The sequence below is a fragment of the Thunnus albacares genome, chromosome 17 (assembly GCF_914725855.1).
Source record: "Thunnus albacares chromosome 17, fThuAlb1.1, whole genome shotgun sequence".
In the NCBI taxonomy this organism is placed as follows: Eukaryota; Metazoa; Chordata; class Actinopteri; order Scombriformes; family Scombridae; genus Thunnus; species Thunnus albacares.
Window position 1 is genome coordinate 14,490,638 of NC_058122.1, and position 21,257 is coordinate 14,511,894.

General features: G+C 41.8%; 2 protein-coding genes across 5 annotated transcripts in view; one reads left to right on the plus strand and one right to left on the minus strand.

The window, feature by feature from the left end:
- On the plus strand, positions 1–9,494 carry slc5a11 (solute carrier family 5 member 11). The gene is made up of 16 exons (XM_044330336.1): positions 1–393; positions 1,041–1,187; positions 2,031–2,102; positions 2,339–2,443; positions 2,537–2,596; positions 2,678–2,782; positions 2,939–3,044; positions 3,167–3,247; positions 3,326–3,531; positions 4,018–4,153; positions 4,358–4,465; positions 5,889–6,039; positions 6,513–6,681; positions 6,897–7,112; positions 7,671–7,845; positions 7,964–9,494. Exons 2-16 carry the CDS (start codon positions 1,041–1,043, stop codon positions 8,194–8,196), a joined length of 2,070 nt encoding a protein of 689 aa, XP_044186271.1. The 5' UTR covers positions 1–393; the 3' UTR covers positions 8,197–9,494.
- The window catches only part of arhgap17b (Rho GTPase activating protein 17b), a 26,306-nt gene continuing 14,016 nt past the window's right edge, over positions 8,968–21,257 (minus strand). The window contains exons 5-22 of one of the 4 annotated variants that reach the window (XM_044330333.1): positions 20,903–20,979; positions 20,558–20,669; positions 20,165–20,241; positions 19,778–19,880; positions 19,287–19,355; positions 19,047–19,128; positions 18,289–18,416; positions 17,619–17,730; positions 17,436–17,517; positions 17,183–17,263; positions 16,466–16,579; positions 16,259–16,350; positions 15,412–15,550; positions 14,306–14,590; positions 13,582–13,703; positions 13,086–13,496; positions 10,771–10,822; positions 8,968–10,142 (exon numbers count right to left, since the gene is read on the minus strand). In XM_044330333.1, the coding sequence (XP_044186268.1) occupies positions 10,815–10,822; positions 13,086–13,496; positions 13,582–13,703; positions 14,306–14,590; positions 15,412–15,550; positions 16,259–16,350; positions 16,466–16,579; positions 17,183–17,263; positions 17,436–17,517; positions 17,619–17,730; positions 18,289–18,416; positions 19,047–19,128; positions 19,287–19,355; positions 19,778–19,880; positions 20,165–20,241; positions 20,558–20,669; positions 20,903–20,979 (2,094 nt within the window). In that variant the 3' untranslated portion in view covers positions 8,968–10,142; positions 10,771–10,814. The remainder of the gene's footprint in view (positions 10,143–10,770; positions 10,823–13,085; positions 13,497–13,581; positions 13,704–14,305; positions 14,591–15,411; positions 15,551–16,258; positions 16,351–16,465; positions 16,580–17,182; positions 17,264–17,435; positions 17,518–17,618; positions 17,731–18,288; positions 18,417–19,046; positions 19,129–19,286; positions 19,356–19,777; positions 19,881–20,164; positions 20,242–20,557; positions 20,670–20,902; positions 20,980–21,257) is intronic. The other 3 variants (XM_044330334.1, XM_044330332.1, XM_044330335.1) reach the window with 3 other exon arrangements.

Genomic DNA, 21,257 nt, shown 5'->3' on the forward strand with positions numbered 1-21,257 from the left:
GAGATAAGCTTGAATCTATCTGTATGTCTCTCTTCTGGACACAAACACGCAGACACACACTGGCCCTCCCTTCACCTTGCTGTGATATCACGCTGCCCATTTTATTTCAATTTAAAACTCATTCAGCAGTCTTCTAGCTCCCATTGGCTGGAGTGTGTTATGCAAACACTCTGTGAGGAGTAATAAAACCTTTACATTTTAACTAAACCTTGTAGTGCACGTGTTGGAAAGTGGAGTTTGATCCTCTGGCGAGTGGAGGAAGCTTCTAGACAAACATGAGATTCCTGGGATCGTCCTCAGGTAAATTGTGATATGCTGTATTGTTTTGGATAGACAATTCAGCTCAAAGACAGTCCGCCTGGAATGATACAAAGTGTGACAAGTTACTAAAAGGTGAGTTTATTTACTAGATAATGCTATCAAACACACAGCCTGAAGACAGTGAGAAACTTTTTGAAGTTGTAGCTTTTACTGATATCTGAAATCCTTTAATTGTTTGATTCATAATTTAAGATGTAAGTAAGTGAAGTTTATTTTTGTTTTTTAACACTAGGTGTCACAAAGTGTTTCACAAGTTAATAGTTGTGTTAAAGTGCAAATTCTGTAAGCTCAAATTAAATTATTAACAGGGTTGGACAGTTTAATGCTAACAACAATACAGCAAGTTTATTGAAAATGTCTCTAGTAACTAACAAATTTTAAAATATTTGTTAAATTCATTCAAAGTTATAGAAGACTGAAAGTTATCAAATTGTTATCTACAAAGTAGATGTCATATAAATGTGGTAGAGAAGTAGAAAGTTGCATATCAAGTACCTCAAACTGGTGCTTAAGTACTGCACACAAGTACATGTACTTTTTTTCTTATCACTTTTATCACTATACAGTAATACTTTTGTCATGACTTTGCAAAATACAACTTGATTAGGGTGTCAAGAGCCAAGATGTTCAATGTGCATGATTCAAGTGCAACTACATGTCTTTAAGTGTTGTGCTTCCAAGTTGAAAATAACAGAGTTTATTAATTTTGTGGTTTCCAGATGACTGTTGACCTCACAGTGGGGCCCCCGGGGGCCAGTATGCCCCCTTCTCCATCTCCCTCTCCAGTGGGGAAAACCACTCTGGTTACTGTGGACATAGTGGTCCTGGTAATCTACTTTTTGGTGGTGCTGGCTGTGGGCTTTTGGGTAAGCATTTTTTTTACATTTTTACCTCGTAAGACAATTGTAAACAATTCTTCTAAGTTGTTTTGAATTTAGAGGCTTCATGGCTTAAAATGTTGTGCACAGTATTTAGCACAAGTCCCTTCCTCTTTGGCATGTTGCCCCTCTCCTATCAAGCAATGCAACAAATGTCCCTCAACAAGAACAGAACAGACTTGTATCACACTCATTTTATCAGAAGTTGCTTTTTACTTTTTCATCTCACCTCTTTCAAGCCCTACTGTCTCGAGAGGCCTCTGTTAACTTCTTATTGTTTAATGACCTGTATTCTTTATACTGTAATGCACATTTTCTCCATGCTGCATGAAAAAAATCTGCACTATTCTGCTGTACATTTTCAAAATAACTGTTAAGAATGTAATTGTACATAATTGTACAGGAACTGGATGTAACCACAGTTCTCTAGAGGCAGACACACTCATGCAGTGTAGGTAGAAGATACCAGGAGCAACAAAACAGAGATGTGGCAATATGACTTTCTCTTCTTCCGCCTGTAATAGAGAAGAATGCTTGTGGTTATCATTGTGTGTGTTGCGGGTATGTGAGCTTACACGCTCATTGTGCCCTAAATGCCATCTGTCAGTCAGTGGAGCAGCTACATCAGCACAGCAACAGGAAAGCTATCAGGCTTTTTCATAAAAATCAAAATTTTGGTACATGACACAATACCTGATGGAGGTGTTCCTCCATGTAGTCAGGGATCTTGTTCATGATGCTGATAAATATCTTCTCAGGTGTTCTGAACAGACATTTCATCTTCATTTGTACCTTCAACATGTTTTCTAACATTTCTCATATTTATACCAGTCCATGTGGAGGACAAAGCGCAGCACGGTGGATGGATACTTCCTGGCAGGGAAGAGCATGACCTGGTGGCCAGTGAGTAATTTTATAAATTTCTTGTTTCCTGATCATTTCAGAAGCTCCACTGGTTTGAATTCAAGTGTGTTATTTTAACTGTCATACTGAATGACAGCCTTTATAAAAGTAGCAAGACTAAACTGGAGCTGCTATTTTGAATACTTCAGACATAAGACAGATGGAAGTAAAATGTTGCAGTTCTGTTCAAAGTGAATGCTGAGTTGATTCTGATTTTGACTCTTATCTATATTTAGGTGGGTGCTTCGCTGTTTGCCAGTAATATTGGCAGTGGACATTTCATTGGCTTGGCAGGGTCAGGAGCTGCAGCAGGAATCGGGGCTATTGCATATGAATGGAATGTAAGATATTGCATATAATTTCTTGGAACAAATGAATGAAAAAACAATTCTGGTATTAAATATTACTCATAGTTGATATTTGGTATTTGACAGGGTATGCTGATGGTGCTGCTGCTTGGATGGCTCTTCCTGCCCATTTATATTGCCTCTGGGGTGAGTTGTCTTCACATGAAATGCCACACAGACACACATATGAACATGCAGGTCATCATCTTGAATGTCTTTCTTCTCCAGGTCACAACAATGCCAGAATATTTGCAGAGGCGATTTGGTGGGAGAAGAACGCAGCTATTTATAGCCATCTTGTCCTTATTTATTTACATCTTCACAAAGATATCGGTATGACACAAATTATGCTTTCTGTGCTGTGAAAAATAAGTATTTTTGTGCCTGCATATGTGCATGTTTTTGAAGCTGGTTAGTGTAGAACAAATCCCTTATGCGAGACAACATTTGTGTTTGTATTTTCTATCTTGTATCTATCATTCTGGTCAGGTGGACATGTATGCTGGTGCTATATTTATTCAGCTAGCCTTACAATGGAACATCTACCTGGCTGTGGTGCTGCTGCTGTCAGTCACTGCTCTCTACACTGTAGCAGGTGACCTTCCTCCTTGCTGCAACACTTAAAAAATCTCTTGCTTAGACACTGTAAACATTTAGACATTAGGGTGTTCTGTGTGTAACTGGCTGTTAGACTACAGCGTGTGTTGTATGTCTCAGGTGGTCTGGCTGCAGTTATCTACACAGATGCTGCTCAAACTGCTATCATGCTGGCAGGAGCTCTCACCCTCATGGGCTTCAGTAAGTCAAATCTGACACCCTCCCATGTCTAGCCCTTTACTTTGTCAGTATATCTTACTCTTCTGCCCCCATGTTCAGGCTTTGCAGAGGTGGGAGGCTGGAATGCTCTGCTGGAGGGTTACGCTAACGCCATCCCCTCTATACGTGTGCCAAACTCCACCTGTGGCATCCCTCGAGACGATGCCTTCCACATATTCAGAGACCCAGTGAACTCTGACTTGCCGTGGCCTGGGGTCATCATCGGCATGTCTGTCCCCTCCATGTGGTACTGGTGCTCCGATCAGGTAAGAATAATAAAATTAAACCTTATTTGTTTAGCACTTTTTCAAGTAAATGAGAGAAAATTAAAGAATGCAGCATTAAAAGTACAGGTTTACTGCCTGGTAAAGCTGTAATGCAGTGAAGAAAACTGTCTGAATAGTATAAAATCAGACATTACACATCAGTATAAAAAAGCACTACTGAACCTGAGACAACAGGGGGCACAAATACTTTTAATGAGCATTTTCTGGCTTTTCATAGTTTCATACTGTACGTATTTCATTGTTTAAGTTTCAGTAACTGCATAGTCATCTAATTTGTGAGCACCTTTACCCTATCTGCATGCTCGTGTGTAATAACAGCAAACTATGCTATTTCTTATGTAATATTCATGCCACTGCAAACAGACCCCTATTAAAATTTAATTACTGCTGCAAATCGTAATTACTTATTAACTGACAGTCGCTAGGGGTTAACTGAGGGTCAGCTGTTGTTATGATTCTCTGCAGGTGATAGTGCAGCGCTCATTGGCTGCCAAAAACCTGACCCACGCAAAAGGTGGCTCCCTGCTGGCTGCATACCTCAAGATTCTGCCATTCTTTGCCATCATGTTGCCTGGCATGATCAGCAGGATACTTTATACAGGTGTGAAATGCAGCTGGAAAAAAGTGCTTGATTTACACTTATTGTCCAACTATGTATGACTTTAGATAAAAGTTTGCATTTATACAATGTTGGTGCTTTGTGAGTTTTTATATTTAAAATGATGCTATTGAGAAAACTAAACTGGATGACACTTTGTGGATATTTGAGTTTGAATGTTGTTATGTCTCTTAATGATGCGTGCAGATGATGTGGCGTGTGCAGATCCTGAGCTGTGTAAACAGATCTGTGGCAACGAAGTGGGTTGTTCAGATACTGCCTATGCCAGACTGGTCATGGAGCTGCTGCCTGCAGGTGAGACGTTCTCCCTTGTCAACACTTCCTGTCCTACCTTTGGCTCTATATAAACATACCAGACACAGGGTCGTGTCTAGATGGTAACCCTAGATTTGCTAAACTCTCGTAAGATTAGGTTGGGTGGCAGGTTAGGTCTTAACTTGCAAAAAATAGTAGTTAGCTGGATGTCACTCCAGTTCTATGAGCAATAGTGGTCTTCACTATTGGTTTACCCTACAAGGCTCTGCCTCGGCACCTGAGACAGATCTTTACACTCACCACCCAATCAGGAAGTAGCAACCGCACAGCACCCTCCCACTATAAGACCCCAGTGTCAGTGCTGCTCTTCACCCTTTGAAACTCAGCAACAACAACTGGGGCAAGCTGGGCTTGTGGTTAGAGGGCTACACAGGAACTCATAGAACTGTAGTTACATCCAGGTAACTACAATTTCTATGTCGTACGTGCTCAGCCCTCTAGCAGGCTTGGCTATTGGTGATAACCTAGGCCGGAGGCTGTTAGGGCCCATCTTGGCCCAAACCGACACTAGGCTCAGGGGGTGGGGGAGATCCACTGCCTCATAACCTCTGAAGCCCCTCTGTGCCTCCAAATAGGGAACCATAGATATGGCTCCTTTTTGAAGGAGTGTGGCTATTTCTTCTTCCATGGCCGCCCTCTCTGCAAGGATGGAAAAAGAGGTCTGAAGTAGGCGGAGGTTTGCAGCAGAACTACGGTGCATAGCCCTCCTGTAGAGATCTGTCTAGCCAGGCGGGGAGAGGGCGGCAAAGCTGCACTCACAGGGTGGCAATCTGTGAGTGGCAAAACTATGGGTTCGGCAAGGAGTGTCCCTTCCACTGCGCGAGGGAGCGCATGGGGGGCCCTGGTAGAAAGGGCCAAGAAGTAGCTAAGGCTATCAGTGATGCCGCTGCATGCCTCACTTCGTCCCCTGACGGACCGGTAACAGACAATGCAGAAAATGTATTTTTGGGGCTAGGCCAAGCCCCTGCATCCCGCCTTGGCCTGCTGTCCACAATCGATGAAGAGAAAACACTCACCTTATCGGACTGCGGGGTAGTTGGTCTGGAAAACTGCTCTGCTGCCATCGTGTTTTGGTCGTCATCTTTTCCCTGAGCCGCAAGGCTAGTCACGATAGCCTGCACCTGGCTCTCACCTCCGACATGAAACATAAACATGGAAGTGACCGGCTATCAGTGGGTCCTGGAGGGGATAGCGGCTCCACCTTGAGTCTAAGTGGTTTTTGTGCCTAAACCTAACCAGACCTTAACCACAGTGTTCTGCCATCGCTAATGCGTGCAGAGTCAAGCGCTACTGTGCTGAATCACGTGCGCATGTGCAAGAGTTTTGCAAATCTAGGATTACCATCTAGACATGACCCAAACATACTCTTTTACTTCAATCTGTTTTTTTTTTTACCTCCCAGGACTGCGAGGTCTGATGATGGCAGTGATGATTGCTGCCCTCATGTCTTCTTTGACCTCCATCTTCAACAGCGCCAGCACAATTTTCACCATGGACTTATGGAAGAGTTTCCGATCCAGTGCATCTGAGTGGGAGCTTATGATTGTGGGCAGGTATGTGCAAAAATATATACCATATACTGCAGCACTGGACTAAGTATTTGTGAAAAAGCCTCTCTGTAGAGGACCCACTACTGAGGGCTCAAGTGAATGGTTAAAACATTCTGAAGAATATTTTATTCCTAGTTGGACCAACTAGGCCTACATTTAAAGTAACCACAGATGGCATTATAATGCACTTTGGATGAAATCATCCACCAAATTGCATGTTAAATTATTACATTTTTCTCTCATGCTTACCCAAACCCTGACCCTTCAGTCCCCATATTCCAGAGTAATGACTTTTCCAAATGTTCTTTTCTAGCCTTCAAGCACACTGCTTTAAAACCAAATTGTACAGTGCTGTTCACCTATACACTTCAAAATCTGTAGTTTACTTTGATCAGATGATGAGAATGCCATGTCTTTTCAGAATTGAACTGCTTCATTTTCATTAAAAATAAACTTTTATTTTTTTTGCGCTGCAGGGTGTTTGTGCTTGTACTGGTGGTGGTGTCTGTGCTGTGGATTCCTGTTGTCCAGGCCAGTCAGGGTGGGCAGCTCTTTATCTACATCCAGTCCATCAGCACCTACCTCCAGCCCCCCGTCTCCATCATCTTCCTCATGGGCTGCTTCTGGAGGAGGACTAATGAGAAGGTAAGTTGTATAACTTCAGAGTGTGGAGTGCAAACCGCTCAGAGTGATGACAAAAAAGTGTAATTTTTAATCATTGAAAGAAATGAAAGCAGAATAAAGAGATCCTGCACGGTATCAGTGTTGGGGCATGTTTGTCACATTATAAACAGAGGCAGACAGAAACAAGTGTAACTGAATGCATCTCTAATGTGTTTGTCTTTGTTTCTCCAACACAGGGTGCATTCTGGGGCCTGGCTGTTGGCCTGTTGGTGGGCTGTATCCGCATGTTGCTGGATTTCATCTACCCAGCGCCCCTGTGCTACGAAGAGGATGACAGGCCCGGAGTGTTGAAATACGTCCATTACCTCTACTTCTCCGTCTTGCTGTCCTTCATCACCCTGGTTGTGGTGGTTGTAGTGAGCCTGGCCACAGAGGAGCCCAAACCGGAGCAGGTAAATCCACTTTTATCAGATATATAATGAAGCTGTAGGTTTATTTTTTTATTCTTTAATGTTATTTTCACTCATATTGAACATTAGAAGTTCAGAAGGACTTGTGCTTGGGACATTAATTCAAATGTAGAAAATAAAATGAGTTTTTATTTTAAACATACCCATTTGTTTAGATTCAGTGTTTCTCACCCAAACCCAATGTGTGCATCCTTAAGGCTATGGTCCACTAACACCACTGATATTACCATCCTTTGCAAATCTTCTCATTATAACATCGCTCCACAGCACCACTAGGTGTCAATAACTCCTCAGGGTACATGTTTTTAGTTTGCAGTACAGATTTAAAATTGTGACCTAACTGTTCCATTTGTGTCCTTTAGAAATTTAGTTCTGCTTATTTTAGCTGTAACTGACACAGGACATACACTTTATATAGATTTGTGGTACAGCTGAATAAATACTAATACATTTTTTAAAAATATCCCAGGAAAATAAATTCGATTTTCTCAGTTGAACTTTTCGAATTGCACGTCATGTTTTTTTGTTGTTGTTGAACAGATTAGTCGCCTTACCTGGTTTACAAGGTTTGACCCAGTGGAGCCCAAAGAGCAGGTGTTTACAGTGGAGGGGAGCAGTAAAACCTTACAGGCGGTGACTAGTCAGATGGATGAGATGGGAGTTACAGGAAGAGAACAAGAGGACAGCAATGGAAAAGCATGTCACCACAGGAAAGGTGGGTCTTTATCTTGCTTGTCAGAACACTTTTCCATTTGCCCATTTGTCAGTCATGCTGGCGAACACACCCACTCAGCTATGCTCTGTTTTTGACTTTCCCCTCCTGAATTCTCTAGACTCTACATCCTCTGTGTCCAGTGTTCAGAGCCAGTCCAGGCTGATGTCTGCCCTCTACTGGCTGTGTGGGATGGAGAGACGGGAGGAAGGAGAGAACAATCTTGTGACAGCTCCTGCACCTGAGCAGGCTATCGACTCCCTGAAAGAAAAGCCAAGTCTACGGACAATGGTCAATGTCAACCTCATCATTTGCCTCTCTGTAACTGCCTTTATCATTGGCTACTGGGCTTGATGGGTGGGGTATGACACTCTTAATGGACACATGGTGTTTGGGTTGTGTAAAAGGTGTTGTACAGATTTTAATGTTTGTTTGTATGAGAAGAAATTGAAGTTTCTTCTTGTTTCTGACACAGTAAAACTGACACAGTAAAAGGAGATACGTCCACAGGGTGATATTATTTCCTTCAAATCACATAGTTCCTTGTCATGTTTTATTTGTAAATATGACAAAATCAACTCACTTGTAGTATACTTTTTGCAACTTCTATGTGTGAAGTTAGGTCTTTTGCAGGGTTTCTTTTGGAAATTTGTTATCTGTCTGGAAACAATATTGATGTCATTTTTTTTTGTTAAAAACAGCAGGTGTTTTTTGACATTTATTACAGCTGAAAAACATCCAAACCTACCATAATGACTGAATGCAGGTGACATTTTTCAAGTTTTTTTTTTTAAGATAAATTCTTGTGAATTCAATTTTGACAAAAAGACAAAATAACTTCTGAGAATAAGCTGACAACACAGTAAAATGCTGAACAATCTTTAATCATCAAGAGTAATGATGCAATATGTGCAGAAAAACCACCATAAAAATGCTGCAAAGAAATACAAAAAAACATCATCAAAGAGCTGAAAAAATACCCCAACAAGATAAAGATTGTCAGCATCAGCCGTAGTAAAAATTATACACAAAGAATAATTATTTGGCTATATTTGGTCATAGCTTTCAGCTCGAGTGGGAGTGATCATTTATGAGCTACAGTATGTATTGAAAATACTTTTTAAAAAAATTACAATCAATTTGTTGGAAAACAAATCCCTTTGATAATAAAATGTAATCTTTGAGCTTTAAAGCTATTTTGAGTTTGGTAAATCAGGTCAGGTTGAAATCAAATAAAATGCAGATGGAAAACAAAATGTAATTCTACTGTACCTCACTAGATTATTAGATACAATGAAGTAAAGAGAAACTGCTTGAAATACCCAACACAGGTATGTATGTGCTGTGGAGATGACACCACTGAAAAACTACTGCGTTTTATATTGCACTCTTGCCAAAATATTTGGTCATTATGCAGCTATTGTATAAGCTGAGCAGCACTTAATTTTGTATTAAATTTCCTTTGGCCCAGAGTCTTCTTTGGTCTTTTACAGTGTGGTGCTGAAAAGTGTTGAACATCTAGCTAGTTGAAACTGTCAAATTAGAAAATGATAAAGAAAAATGCCAGAATGTGATTGTGCTTCATGATAAATAGATTAACACTTGCTGGCTAATACACACTCATACTGTAACTGTGCTGCTGATTTTTTTTTTTTTAAAAAAACAAACTAGTTATCAGGTCCATGTAGTCAGACCTGGCGATGGATTCACAGATTTCTGTCTCCAAAAACATTCATATCATTGAATTAATAGTATTGATAGTAAAATTTGGAAGCATGAGACAACTCAGTTCAGCTGTTATATGATTCAGGTTATATGTTAGCCTCGTGTCTCGCAAGCCTCTGCAGTCCAATCTCAAAATACTCAGCAGAATGTGGAGCAAAGAGAGTTCGATGTGAAGTCTAAAATAGAAAATGATAGCTGGAAAGGGATTTTGTGGTTTATACCGCCACTGCAAGATGAGGTTTCTAGTTGGAGTCTCAGCATAGCAGAAGAGAAGGCAGCCATTTTTTTCCAAAAATGTGAGTGGAGGGTGAAGACGTCAGGGTGATCCGTTGCTTTTGGGTTACCTGCCTGATATCGGATTAAAAACATTCAAATCGGCTGAGCGATGGAGGATTTCGATGACAACGAGCGATCCCTCGTTTTTCACAGAGCGGTGCTCTCTGACTGGATCTCAGGGACTAGGGGCGGGGGATGAGTGGCCGCGGGCTCTTGACCAGCAGAGCTCTCCCCTTGTTGGTCCACAATCACCTCAGGGATGAGGGCTCGTCCAATCCCCTTAATGACCAGGCCTCCGTCTATATAGGACAATTAGAGTCAGCGAACACATCAGCTGAGAAATGTCTTGAACTCAAAACATCGATCAAACTTAACCATAGTGACACACATACACACAGACTTTTTCAAACCAACCTGGGGAGACACACACACACACACACCACCTTTACACACTCAGTAAGACACCAAGGATTGCTCTTATTAATAACTGAAGTCAATATGGCGTTATAGTATCAGATGAGTATTTTTTCGAGGTGGATGCAGTTGGAGAGTATCCTTGGTGTGTTAATCTTAACAATTTTTCGACATAGATCTGTTCAAGAAGTGCAAGAGAACACGCAGAATAACAGCACACTGTTGGTTTAAAGTTTGTTTAGTATGTTTAGGGGCGTGTTAGTTATCACAGAAAACAGCCAGCTAGAAGCCATCCAACCTCAGCATCGGGGATGGTGCAAGACTCACAGGCGTGTTAGTTTTAGGGTTAAAGTGCAGGACAAACGCACAAATACATACCATCATACATTCATGTATCCAGTATGTGTACGGCAACAATAACAAACATGGCTGCATTCTTTGTTTCCCCCCAACACAGACACACACACATGCAGTGGACACAGAAGCAACGCCATCAGCCAGTCAGATCCTTACCATTACCTGCCTTGCAAAGCTCATCTTACAGGCAGGCCGGCAGCTCAGACATCTGCAATATTTACACACATCCTGTCATGCTTCAGATCACCACAGTCATATTTAGTGTGTGAGGCACTAAGAGACAGTGAAACCAAAAGCCCGAGAGCTAAATATGCCTTGAAAATGCCCTGAGAGGAAGCTGAGGTCACTCGATTACGGTCAATGTATCAGTAGACGATCAGCAGGTGATTTCAGTCGCTCTACACAAAGAAAATGATGTTTGACAATGAAGATGTGTTCTTGTTGATGCACCTTCATTATGTCATATTATAAGTGTTTTATAACATCTGTAATTATGAATAGTGTTGGGTAACGTTACTTTTAAAAATAACACATTACATTACAACATTACTGCCATTAAAAAGTAGCTAGTTACAGTAAATAGTCAGTAACAATGTTGCCTACTGAGAAAAGTAACATGTTCAAGTACTTTTGTGTTACCAAAAATGAAAAGCCCTTTGCTACTCCTTGCACATGTTGGTTATATATATATTGTGGCAATGCAGTGCATTCAGTGCAGAATGAGAGACAGGAAGTAGTTGTCAGTATTGTCAACCCTTCTTGACATATTACACAGAAGACGGGATCTCAGAAACAGTCACAAACAAAGCTGTGGTCAAGAAATGAAACAGCCACCTCATTCATGGTTAAAACTATAAACCGCCATGTTCTCACACATAACAAACGCTAGAAAAAAGTAACATTTGCATTTTGGAACATAACACTGCAAACTTAAACTACCCAGCCCAGCACTAGGCATTATGGGAAATGAGGGTCATGCTACTGTGCTTTTGAGTTCCTGTCCCCTGTGGTGTATGTCAATAATAACGTTGATGACAGCTGTTTCCTGTCTCTCATTCCGTGCTGCTCGCCACAATTATATAACATAAGTAATGGGTGCTTATTTGAAAAAGTAACTAGGTAACTGATTACTTGGATCACAAAACTAACGCCATACATTACTTTACAACAAAAAAGTAATCTGAGTACTCTGCTCCTACACTGATTACAAATCCTTTTATTAAAATACCTGCTCGCTGCAAAAACAGAGAACTCCTTTATTGTTTGACTGTCTGTCTTGTGTGATGTGTGCACCACAGCAAGTGACCAAATATCATTCTCTATTTGGAGTTAGATGAGTTTCCACTGGAAAAATGCGATCATACAGTACACCTGTTGTGCACACAAACACACACATGTAGAAAGGCTTCTTGCAGCAATATTTTTGTTGGCGTATAAGTACACTGAAATTTTATTATCCTTCTTTCTTGCTGCTTGGCACATTTTAGGATAAGTTCACAGTTTTTCAAGTCTGTCTTAAAACAACAGTCAGGTGCCCATATGAACACTGAAATAGGTTTTGTTCACTGTAATTATTCCTCCTGTTCATACTGACCATGAGAAGATTCCCTCCAAATGTGCTTACAATGTAAGTGATGGGGGAGAAAATCCATAGTCCCATTTCGATTAAAAAAAAGTATTTATTTGAAGATATGAGGCTTCAGCCATCTGAGCTAGTCAAATAAAGCGGATACCTTTCACAGTTATAGTCTTTTTAGTAGAAAAAATCCTTTGTGTCTTGATGTACAGCGTTTTCCTGTTCAACTGCAGTGAAATTTGGCACTAAAAAGACAGTAACTTTGAAAGATATTGACTTACTTTGACTAATCTGGACAGCCGAACCCTCATATTAGCTTCAAATAAACTTTTACAGACATTTTTGCACAGAAGGAGGGCTGTGGATTTTGTCCCCCATCACCTTCATTGGAGGTGCAATTTAAAGGTCAAGTCAAGTCAATTTTATTGTATAGCCCAATATCACAAATCACAAATTTGCCTCTGTACAGCAAAACAACATTCTCTGTCTTTAGACCCTCAATTCAAAAAAAGAAACACTCCCTAAAAAAAAAAAAAAAATTAAGAGGAAAAAATAGAAGAAACCTCAGGAAGAACGACAGAGGAGAAATCCCTCTCCTAGGACAGACAGACATGCAATATGTTGTGTGTACAGAACAGAACAAGAAAGACAAATTACAGAAATACAGCATGGAGTTATCTCTTAATGGCTAGTATGAACAGGAGGAATGATTACAGCAAGAAAAACATTTGTCAATGTTCATTTTGACACTATTGTTTTAGGACAGACTTGAAAAATTGTGAACCTATCCTTTAAATCTGATTTTTAACTACACTTGGCTATCCCTGACAATGTATTACTATAAAAAAAATATTGAAAAACAGGATCTGTAAGGCACAGGGGACAGGCATTTTACCTGTTATGATCTTGGAAGCGGAGCTGCAGATGCCACTATCATTGTCACTTCCTGCAGGTTGCGGGGGCGGCGGCATGCTGGGTCGGGGTCGTGGCCTGGGAGCCGGCCTAGAGGGGCGAGGGAGAGATCCATAGTGGGGGGCAGACAACGGGTTGGAATGGGGTCCATCATGAGGTGGAGTGTCTGGAGGGGTTGGAGTGCTGGGAGGAGAGGGCTCCGACTCCCCCTGGGCCTGGTGGGGTTGAGGAGGCTGCGGGGGTGGGTGGCTCGGGGCGTGGATGGGGTTTTCTTTGACAGTGTAGCGTCGTGGGGTGATGGGTGGGTGATGAGGGGACCCGGGTGCCTGGATACTGGACTGGGATGCGAAGGGGCTGGCCTGTTTGGGCGGGGCTGGGGCTTGCTTCTTGGTGCCTTCAGAGGTATTTTAACATTTAATACATTACATTATCGATATTAATGATACAAAAAATGAATGAAGAAATGTACATTCTCTCACCTCTGCGGACCATGTGTGGACTGGGCCCCCTGGACCCACCCTGAGAGTGCTGGGTTCCTACTGTAAGATTGACTGAACCATTCCTCTGGGGAGGTGGGGTGGACATGAGCTCGCGGGCTGGGCTGTGGAAATACAACAGATCCAAATGTTCATCTGTGATATATATTCAATGAACAAGTGCTACATCGGTGCAAGAGCTCATGCATGACACACAAAACTAATTACACTGGGGCGAGGGAGGTTATCACATGAGGAATGACTCATAAAAACAAAACAATATAAAGAGTAGAGAACAGGATGCAAAATCAGAAAACAAGTTTGTTCAAAGAGGCTGAACTAAGGTTGGTAATGTGCTGCATGCAAGATCAGACGATGCCACAAAGTAGTCAAATATCCAGACAGACACACTGACAGGTGGGCAGGAAGGAAGGCGAGTATATTTTTAAAAATGGTCCGAGTTTGGTCAATCATCACAACAAGCAGGGGGGAGGATAAAGGTCGCCTGTAAACAAAGCATCACATGATTTTTGTTGCATTACAGTCTTAATTTGTTAGAATGAAGCCAAATTTATGATATTATAGACAATGATTTTCATATTTTATGACTTTATAAAAAACAACCAATCAAACACAGGACAAACATAAAGGGCGAGTGAGCTCCGGATTGGCTGATTGGCTGCGAGCAGGCGGTGGAGTATTGTTGCTACCTCAGCTCGCTCCTTACCTGCTCTCCTCTGCGCTGAGCTGGGTTACAACCTGAGGTTGCACAGTGGCTACCTGGACCCCACCACCCAGACCACCAACACCACCACCAGCAGCACCACCAGCACCACTCAGGCCAAGCTGCTCAGCCTCTGTAGCTGGGGACAGAGCCTGGGGCTGGGGCTCAGGCTGGGTAGCTTCCAGAGGGGGCAGTGGGGGTTGGAAGGTGGGTGAGGTTAGCTGTGGCTGCTTTCTATTTACAGTGCTGGCTCTACGTGGGGTGGGCTCCGGCTGTTTGTTAACAGTGCTAGGGAGGGGGGGAGAGGGGAGAGAGTTCAGGAGGGCAAACCACACACCGTCTGACAGAGTGAAAGAGCAAGAGACCGAGAGAGACAGAAAAAGAGACAGAGAGAGAGAGAGATGGTGCGAGAGGCAGAAAGAGACTCACTTCCCGAGTTAAATGAAACCAGTCCAGAAAGAAGAACCCAAAAAAGGACATAAAACCACATGACAGTGACCTTTTAAATAGAACAACTTTGAACTGCGACGTCACTGCAGGGACAGAAGAGACAGACGCCACACCATACAAACAAAATGCAAAAGAGGAAGCCCACACAAAACATAAAACCAGCAACCTACAGGGTGACCTAAGCTTTAATTGGAAATAAAGGAGATAACACAAGAGTACACAAGAGTAACACAAGAGAATTATAAGTCTAGACAAGAAGTGGTATCCCAACAATATTGCAAAATGTTCAAAATGTCTCCTGCTTCATTTTTTCAACATTCTCTGTACCATCCTGGAGGAAAACACACTGTAAGTGATTAGTTTGTGCTGAAATTACCTAAACATGACAGAAATGTGGTGTAAAAATCACACAAAACATCATTCCCTTCTTTTACTTATCAGCAAGTGGATTCATGGGAGCTACATTGGACTACTGCACAGCTTTGAAGTCTGGACTGGGCAGATCTTCAGTGGGCGTTTCAGTGACTGTGATGGACTCGTCGGCCACTACATAGAGGGCCGACACTGCCGGACCCCGCGACTCCTGCCTGCTCAGTGTCTTGGGACGTGACGGGAGGGTGAGGGGCAGGCTGAGGCTGAGGTTGGGCCGGGACAGGTACCTGTCTTTACGGGGGGTGTGACTGTCCCCGTCCTGCCCCACCAGGCTGCCGGGGCGTTTCCTCTCCAGGCCGGGTTCAGGGTCCGGGGTTGCTGGGTGGGTGGGCATGGCAAACATGCCCGACACGTTGAAATCCACCTCTGTACGGAAGAAGGTGGGAAGCAAATAGAGAAGAGATTGATGAAGATTACATTAATGGTAATGATATTCCAATGCTTGCATACATACACTGCTAAATATCATCAGAGCGTCAGAGTTCTGGAGCTTTCAATCACATTATATGACCTTCATCAGCAGATTAGGTTTGGCCAGATGTCATTGAATTGTAGATGTTATGAGAATTTTATAGCCAACATGGATGAGAGGTCATTAAAGTGCTCAAAAAAAAAGGAAAATCAAACATCTACAATTTCATGAAAACTGGGCAAACTTAATCTGATGACGGAGGTCAAGTGAGATGACTGAAAGCTCCTATATGGACCTTGTGGTGAGGTTTGTTTTGTAAAGAATATTTTAATTTACTTTGCATTACTTTGCATTTGGTGGGCAAAAAACATCAAAAATTTAACCATTTTTTAACTTTTTTTTTTTTAATGATTAAAAGATTTTCTGCTTCTAAACTCTGCTGTAGCAGCGCTCAATATATTGAGAAAAAACACCACATACTCTTTGTTTTGGGCAGTTATCAGGAAATACAACACCAAACAACATGTAGATAATAGCTGTATTTCTCCCTAAATCATCTACTTAAGTTGTGTCTCCTTTTCTGCTTAACTTTATTTTCCTTCTTTTATGCAACACATAGAGAAGAAGTGTTATTGCAAATACACCAAACAGATATATTTTACCATCAGGGAAGAACCAATCAGCATGCTGGATAATGGGCTCGATGATGGCGACCACATGGACCGATGTAGCTGCTGCCATCTCTGCCAGAGTCCTGAGTACAACCACAGACGGACAGACAGGGAAGGGAGGAAGGTCAGTCAGCTTGATCAACCCAAGCTTCACTTTGTACTCAGAAATATGAAGTGAAGAGCGTAAAACGTTCTCACCCCTCAGTCTTTGCCCAGAGCAGGTTGGGCCCCAGGACTATGGCGATGTTGCTAGGAGTCATCTTATTAACGTCGCTGTCCTGAGCCAGTTTGGCCAGAAACTTCACCAGATACCTGCAACAGAAACTTTGCTTTACACTCTCCAAGCGTCTGCAGCTGTTTTTCATAACAGGCTAACTGATATTCTAAGCAGAGCTTGTGATCCGTTAAAGCGGAGGGACGGCCTTAGTATGGACACGAGTAGTGTCAGTTAATAAGCTGAAAACTTGAAAACTCTGAAAAAAATTTTAAGCAGCAATGAGTGCTCTAATAAAGCATCGGAATGACCTCTAGTAAGACTGGTTTCTGTTTTTCGACTTGTTAAAAATCTGCTGTATCAATTATGAAAGTGAAAAACAGAACAGAAAGAAACTCTACACATTCAGTTCTGTTTCTGAATTTAGAAACTCAGTCTAACACTGTGTGGCTGTGTAGTAACAGTATTTATGTTAATCAATCCAGCTGTCTACACAGTCCGCGTACTGGCTTGTGCCTCCTGTGTAGACACACAGATGGAGCACTTGCTGCTGCTGCTGCTGCTGCTGCTCTGCTAAATGTGCTGCTCATGCCACGCTTTCTGTGTAGACACTGTATTACTGTAGCAAAAACAGGGTGAAGTATTGCATCATCGGAGTGCCTTATACAACATGTATAGAAAACAATAGAAGATGCTCTTACCTGAGGTTGGCTTTGTGAGTCTTTGGCAAACGGTCACATGTCACCCATAAGGCCTGAAGCCTCTTGTCAGGGTCAGGAACACTGAAACCACACACACACACAAAATATTTGCCTGTTACATAAGTATCAGAATATCTGAAGCAGCCTGTGAGCACATGCTGCTTCAGGTGTGTCTTTAATGCTTATTAGCACTGAGTGAGTGTGTTTTACAGGGTATTAAAAGAGTCGTTTCTATGTGTGTGTACTGTCTTACTTGGAGGCCTGCGTCCACTCGTCGTACAGGCCATAAGTCATTAGAGGTTCAGGAAGTTCCCTGAGGTAGGACTTCAGGGCTCCTGTGTGCAAAAATATACACACACACATGAGAGAAAAGCTATGAGAAAATGATGTGGACCAGATGGTTTCACTTTTTGTAGATTTGTAGAAGAGGTTGTACCAGCAACGGCGTGGGGATCAGAGTAGAACTCTTCGAGCTGCGAGGTGGAACAGTCCAGCGCCGCCTTCAGCTTCTTCAGTTTTGAAGCTCCGGCAGCTATTCGGAAGAGACCCTGCGAGGAGCATGTAGAAAAAACGGCTGAACATTGTTTGTTTTTTTCAACAGGTACGGCAGACTGGTTTCCATCCTAAAATTAAAGAAGTGCGCCTGGGTTGGTAACAGGAAAGGAGAAGTAAAGCATAAAAAGCATGCCATTCACCAAAGTAAAGAGAGGAATTGTTTGTATTACCAATAGAGATGTGGGTCTTTCAGGATGAGTAGCAGACAGACATATAGCCAGAGTTTTGTTTCCATTTATAAAAATGTCTTAAATTGTGCACCTTGGGGAGTCCAGTGATAAGGTTTCATTTGAAGAGTGCAATGTTGAACATGCTAATGGATAACAGATGCCTGCAAACACACACACACACACACAGTGCTTATTCCTGCAGTCCCAAGGCTAACCTTGGCCCTGACCCACATCTCCCTCCAACTCCAACAGAGAGAAGCAGTTAAGTTTTAAGGTTGCAATTTATGCTCTAATCCTGATCAATTAACTTTCAACTCTGCCCTATTTTACCAAAGTTTCTCATCATCTCCCTCTCTCCTCCCTCCATCAGTACACCCGTACCTCCTCCCTCATGCCGGTCTCCAGCAGCATCATGACGCAGGCCTCTATGGGCAGAGCGATCTCACGGTTACTCCTCTTCAGGTGCTCCTCCAGGGCCGTGCCAAACGCCGGCTTCTCCATCCAAGAGTCTAGAGGAGAGGTACTCCATCAGAGTTTTTTTGTGCTAATCTTAGTCGACTTATTCTGCACATCGTAGACAGAAACTGATGTGATTAGATATGATTTCAGTCATTTTTTTCATGTGAAAGTAACTAACTTTGCTCCTCAGTCTGCTGAACAGTATTTGTGCATCTGAGATTTTAGTAATTCACTTATCAGGATCAGAGAAAAAGCAGATGTGGCATCAGATAACTAAGATAAATGAGCTCTCATCCTGATTTCACAGAGCCTGGGAAAAATTTGAGCACTTTTATGATAGAAATAAAAGATTGTCATCTCAGACATATTTAAGAGTTTAAAGCTAAAATATGCAACTTCCTTTCCCACTGCAATTGCGATAAAGGTAGAAAATCTGGAAATTGTGAAATGCTCTGCTTCCATTGTGCTAGATCTGTTTCTGTTTACTTTATTAGTGCAGTAAACCAAAACAGGTACAAACCAACAAGCTATAACAAGCTTGTTGGGTTGTGACACAGATGCATGTCAGCTCTACGACTATATTGGGGTTTAATGAGGAAGTAAAAGGGGAGAGACAATGTTGTGCTTTCTTGTTCTGTTTACAAATTTAATGAATGTCTGATTTATGCTTTGCTGTTTACCTTGCTGTAAGTGGATGGTGGGTATAGCTCCCTCCAGAGCTGCCAGAGACCTCCTGTGGTAGTCTGCCTGGGCCTCTAATAACTGGAATACATGAACACAAATCACACACACAATTCTTTGGCAAACAGGGAAGCAGGTAATCATTCTGTGTCATCAAATATTGCTGTTGTAGTGGAATATTTGCATCACATTTCCATTTTTAGTTGCAGGTCATTTACACAAAACCAAAGCGCACCTACCATGACATAATACTGTGCATACTCTCCCTCTTTGGAGGCAAAGTTGTACAAGTCTGCAGAGAGCTGGTCCTGTGGGATGAAAAAAAAAAAGTTTCCATGATGGCAACTCTAAATCTTCTGCTCCACTTTACAAAGCAACTTTTCATTAAGACACAGATGACCTCCAGATGACAAAGCGATGACCCTTTAATTACATGATCCTAATAATGTGCATAGCATGTTTGCTCTTGATCCACTCCTGTTACAAGGCCTCCTTTGTTCAGCCAGTTCATTAGATATGATCCTAACCTGATGAAGAGACCCTGGCTGGAATGTACAGCTATTAGTTTAAACATGTCTCCATTAAACACTGAACATACAGCATACTGACAACACTGTAATTAGGATTGCATTGTTCTGCTGTGTGACAAAATGTTATTTTATATCATAAATGTCATTTTAAGTAAATCAAAAAGATATGCATTGCAAGAGAAATTTAAATATAAAAATACCTTGCATATTTCTACTTTATTGAGAGCCTCGTCCATCTCATCTTTGAGAGAGTCGGCTTTAGCTGCCATGGCCTGGTTGTTGGACTTTGTTGCCTGGTACCACCTGCAGTCCAAGAAATTATTACACACGTATGTCAACATTGAGCATGAGTTTATCTGATTTGACAAGTTTACTTTTTTTTTTACTAACCCTGCATCACAGATGCAAACTTATGTTTTGTTTGCACTTAGGCTAAGACAACTTTTAAACTCATTTTCAAAAAGTCCAACATGCAAAAAAAAAAGGGCAAGTCTGCACTTAATGTTAAGATTTGTGGGTAACGCAAATCTGATGAAGACGTTACAGACCATAACATTACAAAACTGTGTGAGTATAAGCAAGCATACCTCGTCTTGGCTGAGTCATAGTCCAGAACCAGCTTGGCAAGTTGCTTCCTCTGTTTTAGTATATTGGGAATCTCCACCTGTCAGAGAAACAGTGTGGATCACAGCATGAGTAAACACAGTCAAAATCAGCACAGGGAAATACTTTCCCGTGAGAAAGTTTTCTCATATGAATCATGCAGAATGGTAGTATAACACAAAAAGATGCCAAAGGACATGGAGACTTTGGCACAATCGTGAGATTAAACACAGGATATGACTGTACAAGTGTACTGAATGTAGTTTGTCTCAGACATAAAGCAGGGTGAATTCAAAAAATAGCATCCTTGGCCACAAACAACACAAATTTCCAACAGGCAGTATGAAGGGTAGAAGGTGACAGTGTGTGCGTTTTACCTCTGCCAGCTGGTTGAGAGGATCCAAGATGTCTTTCTCAATCTGCATTTCATGCTGCATCAGTTCGGTGGCTAACCTGGTCTCTGCTTCTCCACACACATCCATCATCTTGCTGTTGGCACATACACACAAACACACATGCAGGGGTGTATATGAATATGACAGTCACCCCTACATTCCTCACAGGGAAAAAAATTATCATGTAAAGATAAAAAAAACATGAGCTCCTTTTTGGACCCTTTGCACTCCTTTCACTCCAATAATTACTTTTAATATATCCTCTTAAATGCTTCTGAAACTGGTTTTGCATGTGTTCATGTCTTGCGGTTAAGTTTTCCATCTCACCCGATCAGACTCTCGTCCCCCAGCTGACCGCCTCCCTCTTGCATTGCCTGGGATAGCATCGTCAGGGGCAGCTTTTTCTGAGGAAGGGCAAACGTAAGCAGACCAGCAAAATGAATATAGCAGATTAAGTAGTTACTGGGATAGAACTAGAGCAAAAAATACTAGAAACACTTTCTATGATATGTCAGCTTGTCTCTTCGTCTTAATATGTTTGCTTTTGTGATTTGGATTTGGCTTAACTGAACAAACAGCGCAAAGACAACCTCATGATCAGCATCTAGGATTCAGGCAATTAAATATTTTCTAAAGAAACATTGCTCATTTATTATTTTATCATATCTGCAGGCATGTCAAG